The sequence below is a fragment of the Brassica oleracea genome, unplaced genomic scaffold (genome assembly GCF_000695525.1).
Source record: "Brassica oleracea var. oleracea cultivar TO1000 unplaced genomic scaffold, BOL UnpScaffold01175, whole genome shotgun sequence".
Lineage (NCBI taxonomy): Eukaryota > Viridiplantae > Streptophyta > Magnoliopsida > Brassicales > Brassicaceae > Brassica > Brassica oleracea.
The window spans coordinates 47-4,636 of NW_013617731.1; the positions used below are offsets into that span (position 1 = coordinate 47).

Genomic DNA, 4,590 nt, shown 5'->3' on the forward strand with positions numbered 1-4,590 from the left:
ATCATTGAGAGAAAGTAATTTTAAAATTTCAATACAATTTATTCTTATTTTAAACTTGATATTAATTACAGAATGTATTAATTTTATAAATAATTTTAATTATCTTAAATATTGTTAGTTAAATATGAATAATTAATAAGAACATATATACATTTTAATCATTTTTACCATCTGTGTAAAAACAGATAAAGTGATATTCATTGCAAAACAAAAAGAGTAAGTACCGAGCAAACAGAAGATCAGTGAGTTATTGATTTAGAGTACCATTGGTGAAAGGTTCTCAGCAAGTTTTTCACATATAATAATAAAAAAAAATTAGAAAAAAGAGAGAGATAGATAAATAGTAAAATTGAGGAAATAGAAGTGTCTTTCCCAAGAGATTAAAAGCTCTTGGCAAAAAACTATTTTGCAAGGTGTCATATTAGTACTGATTTTATTTTATAATTAACTAAAACTTAATTATTATGACAAATTATATTGGTATTTAATGATGAGAAATTCTATTTAATAGCTTTGTTGTTGCGGATGCTCTTCTTATATTCACAATCAAAGGCAAATCACATGAAGCTCCATACTTCATTCAGTTCATCATCGGTGATGTTTTCTAAAACAAAACGAAATTTCATGTGGCTTGCACCCTTATGTCTCCAAGACTCCAACAATTGGGCATGTGGTATTTTTGGACGTCTGTAATCTGGTTTCAACAAATCATATCATCATTCGAACCACTTTTATGGTGGTACAGAAGACATTCAGGAAATTTTGTGCACCCAGTTATAAAAATATATTACTGATTTTTCTCTTTTAACTTCATTTTATCTCAGCTGACGGTGATACAATCAGGATACTACTAGCTAGATGCTAAAAGGTGACTTCCCCTCCTTAGTTTGTTTTTTACATTGAAGACATTGATCTATTTCCGCATATAAAGTCATTATCCTATAGCAGTATAATATTTTTTTTTTTGAGAAAAGGCTTAACAATATAATTTTTTAACATTGAGTTAACGATTTTTAGAATTTATGACAAAAAATATCAATCACTTATGAACTAATTTAAGTATTTGTAGAAAATATATTAATTTTTGTGTCTGCAATTTATTTTGGTGGGATGGAAATTAGATATGTCTTATATAATTTTTAAAAGTACACTGTAATTCATTTCATGGCACAAATAATTTTACAAATACTTCAATATTCGACTCTGAACCTAATTTTTATATAATATATATTGGTCAAATATTACCAAACGGTACATCTTTAGAAACATTACGACCTCCAAATACAATAAAACATGACTAGAATAACAAATTTATACACGTCAAAAACAAAATAATGAAATATTTCTGGATTTAAATATCACTAAGTTACGAGTGAATAACAATTTTTAAAATTTAATATATTAAGTTTGAAAAAATATGTAAAAGCAAAAAGAAAAATGATGTTGATGTATCGAAATTTGGATGGATCGACCTAATATTTTTACAAAATTAATTGAAAAACAAACTTATGGACTCAAATTATACAGAACTATATCAAGTATTATAAATTTATAACCGTTCATATACTATTTATTTACCGCAAAAGTTGATGCAACAGTACAAGTGTACAACACACTCGTTGAATCGTAGACTAACTCTAGTTAAAGGTAGGTGGACCCAAAGGACTAGAACTCTGTGTATGCTGCTTTCTGTGGTCCGTGTATGTCGTGATACCGCACCTCACGACCCGAACACCTTATCCCCAACTGGGCTCTAACCGGAAATCGAGACCCGATCTCCTATAGATTGCTTTTTTTTGTTCACCCCATCGACTAATTTGGCGGCGCCATGTACATTGCGTTTCATTTTTCATTTTTCTGGTATTCCAGAATTAATCTTTGCTTTTCGTGAACCACGTTAATATAGTGATTTGTGAGGATAAGCGGTATATTATTAATTATAGAAACAGTTGAGTTACGGTCCAAAAGTTAAAGTCCAACTAGGACCACTCAGGTTAAAACGTAGATCCAATGGGAGCTGTAAGACCAAGCCCCTACCAATATGTACCGCGTGTGCATATTTATGTACTAATTCATTTTATATTTGTAAACTTATTTTTAATTGGTTGATGAAAATTACATTCATACAAAATCTACGAATACACAGATTTCTAGTCCTTTGGGTCACCTACGTTTAACTAGTATCACCTGAACCGTCCTATAAAGGCTTCTACATCCAGGTCTGAAATTCGAACTTCAAACCTAGATATAAAAGCCTTTAAACCTTAACTAGTAGGCTACATGTTTTCACGTTCACCTTATAAATTTAGCTAGAGACAATTATTCAAGTTACTACTATATTGTAATTTTAATCTTATATATAGTGTGGGCCTTTTTCTATAAGTGACCCCTGACACTAATAGTGATTTTAGTACTTTCTCCGTTTCATACTAAATGTCGTTTTAGAAAAAAATTTTCGTTACAAAATGAGTGTCGTTTTCGATTTTCAATGCCAAATTTATTAATTTTATGCAAAATTTATTTTTCTATTGGTTGAAATATGGTTAGGTGTATAGGTAATAGTATTTTTTATAGAAAATTAATTGTTTTTTTAATCTGTGTGCCGAAACCTAAAACGACATTTATAACGAAACAGATGGAATAATAAATTACCTATTACTCAGGGAAAAAATATAATTATGTCATTATCAATTTTATTAACCTTACATAAATGTAGAAGAAAATTGCATAAAATGATATAAAAAACGAGGACGGACACACGCGTCTCGAACTCTCTAATGGATTTTATGGTCTGACACGAAAAGAAATAAAGATTTACAAAAGTTTCAGCACTTTCCTTTATTTATTAAAGAATATCACTTTTGTGAAAATTCAATTTTGATGTCTTCAGTTGCTGAACCTGCCGGGATGATGAGGAAGAGCTTCCGTCGTCAGAAATCTCAGGTAATATTTGTTGTCTGTCCTTGCAGATTACGATGTCTTAAATAAAAATGAATGGTTCTAAACAAAAGTGTTGGATGATTTACACAGAGATTATGGGCGAAGGTTGTTATGAGGAAGTGGTTGAACATAAGTGCTAGAGATCTTGAGTATGGTGCTGATACTGAAGACGAATCCGAAAACGAGGACGTTGTAGAGGAAAACCAAGACTCTAGCTCCGACGAAGGTTCTTGTTTCTTCTATCTCTCTCTCTCTCTCTCTCTCCAGAATCATTCATCAGTTCTTCTTTTCCGATTATCTAAGCCGTTTAAACCGGTTTAACAGATTATGAAGAATCGAGCACACAAAGGAGAGGATCGACTCAATCGTGGGTTAGTGAGATCTCGGAGGATCCTATAACCGTCGCTGAAGCAGCCGCAGAGTTTGCTAGCAATGGTAATGCCGATTTGCATAGGTTGTTTATGAGATTTACTGTGGTGTGGTTTCTAAGTTTTTCAGTTCATTCTCTTTGCTGGAATTCAGAAATTTTATTAAAAATAAAAACCATATTAAAATATTGGTGGTCTAGTGGTATTTTAGTAGTCCGGATTCAAACCATCTTTGATACTTTATTCTTTAAATTAAAAAAAAAATGACTTTAGATACTTAGGAGATTGTAGACTTAAGATCCAAGATTCCTATGTAGTTAACAAAATTAAACTGGAGAAACAATTTTTTTGGATAATGAATATCTTAAACTATTTATGATGAAATCAGATGCTCCGTTGAAGTTAAGGAGAAGAAATTCAGAAACATTGAGGGTAAAACATTTGATGTTTATTTTTTTCTTAAACATTTGATGTTTCTTTCTATTTTTTATATATTAATTTTGATCGTAGTCGAACTATATAGATTCTTAAGTTTGTTGGGTGATAACTGATAAGGAGACCTACCATGTCGGAATTATAATAACGAAAACTTGTCGTGTGCAGAGTATGTGTTGGTACGTGGAACGTAGGAGGAGTATCACCACCTTCTGATCTTGACATCGATGACTGGATCGACATTAATCATTCTGCTGATATCTACGTTCTTGGGTAAACCAAAAATAAAAATTTATTTATTTTTCCTCAACGACATAGACAAAATTAACTCTGTTCAATATGTTTATATGTTCATGTTCTTGTTTTGTCTGAAGTTTACAAGAGGTTGTACCTTTGAATGCTGGGAACATACTTGCAGCTGAAGATAACCGACCGGTTGCAAAATGGGAAGAAGTGATCAGAGAAGCATTGAACCGAGTCAGACCGAAAAACTCTGGGGTTAAGAGTTACAGTGATCCACCAACTCCAGGGATATTCAAACCTTTTGACGAAACACACGATGTCATAGAGGAAGAAGTCGATTACGAGAGCGATAGCGACGCTGGCCTGAGCCTCCTTTGAGCATGTTAGGACCTTCTTGCGTTCTAGATAGACAGCCTTCCATGAAGTCAACGACGTCCTTACAAACAACAAAGTCTTTCAAGGCTTACAATTCGTTTAAGCATGTAGCCGGAAGCAACGTTGGTGTTGTTCCCCCCGAGGTATTGGCTCTAGCGTCCATGGACCTGACGTCGCTGATGGAGAGGAAACGAAGACCGGCTTATGTGAGGCTAGTGAGTAAACAAAT

The 4,590-nt window shown here is 32.7% G+C and overlaps 2 protein-coding genes across 2 annotated transcripts in view; both read left to right on the forward strand.

The window, feature by feature from the left end:
* The first annotated feature begins 2,803 nt into the window (after positions 1 to 2,803).
* Positions 2,804 to 4,584, forward strand: LOC106321016 (type IV inositol polyphosphate 5-phosphatase 3-like). Its single transcript, XM_013759342.1, has 6 exons — positions 2,804 to 2,943; positions 3,031 to 3,166; positions 3,265 to 3,375; positions 3,697 to 3,754; positions 3,912 to 4,016; positions 4,118 to 4,584. The coding sequence occupies exons 1-6, from the start codon at positions 2,881 to 2,883 to the stop codon at positions 4,362 to 4,364; spliced, it is 720 nt and encodes a 239-aa protein (XP_013614796.1). The 5' UTR covers positions 2,804 to 2,880; the 3' UTR covers positions 4,365 to 4,584.
* Positions 4,367 to 4,590, forward strand: part of LOC106321015 (type IV inositol polyphosphate 5-phosphatase 3-like) — a 2,602-nt gene continuing 2,378 nt past the window's right edge. The window contains exon 1 of the mRNA XM_013759340.1: positions 4,367 to 4,576. Coding sequence (XP_013614794.1) covers positions 4,367 to 4,576 — 210 coding nt within the window. The remainder of the gene's footprint in view (positions 4,577 to 4,590) is intronic.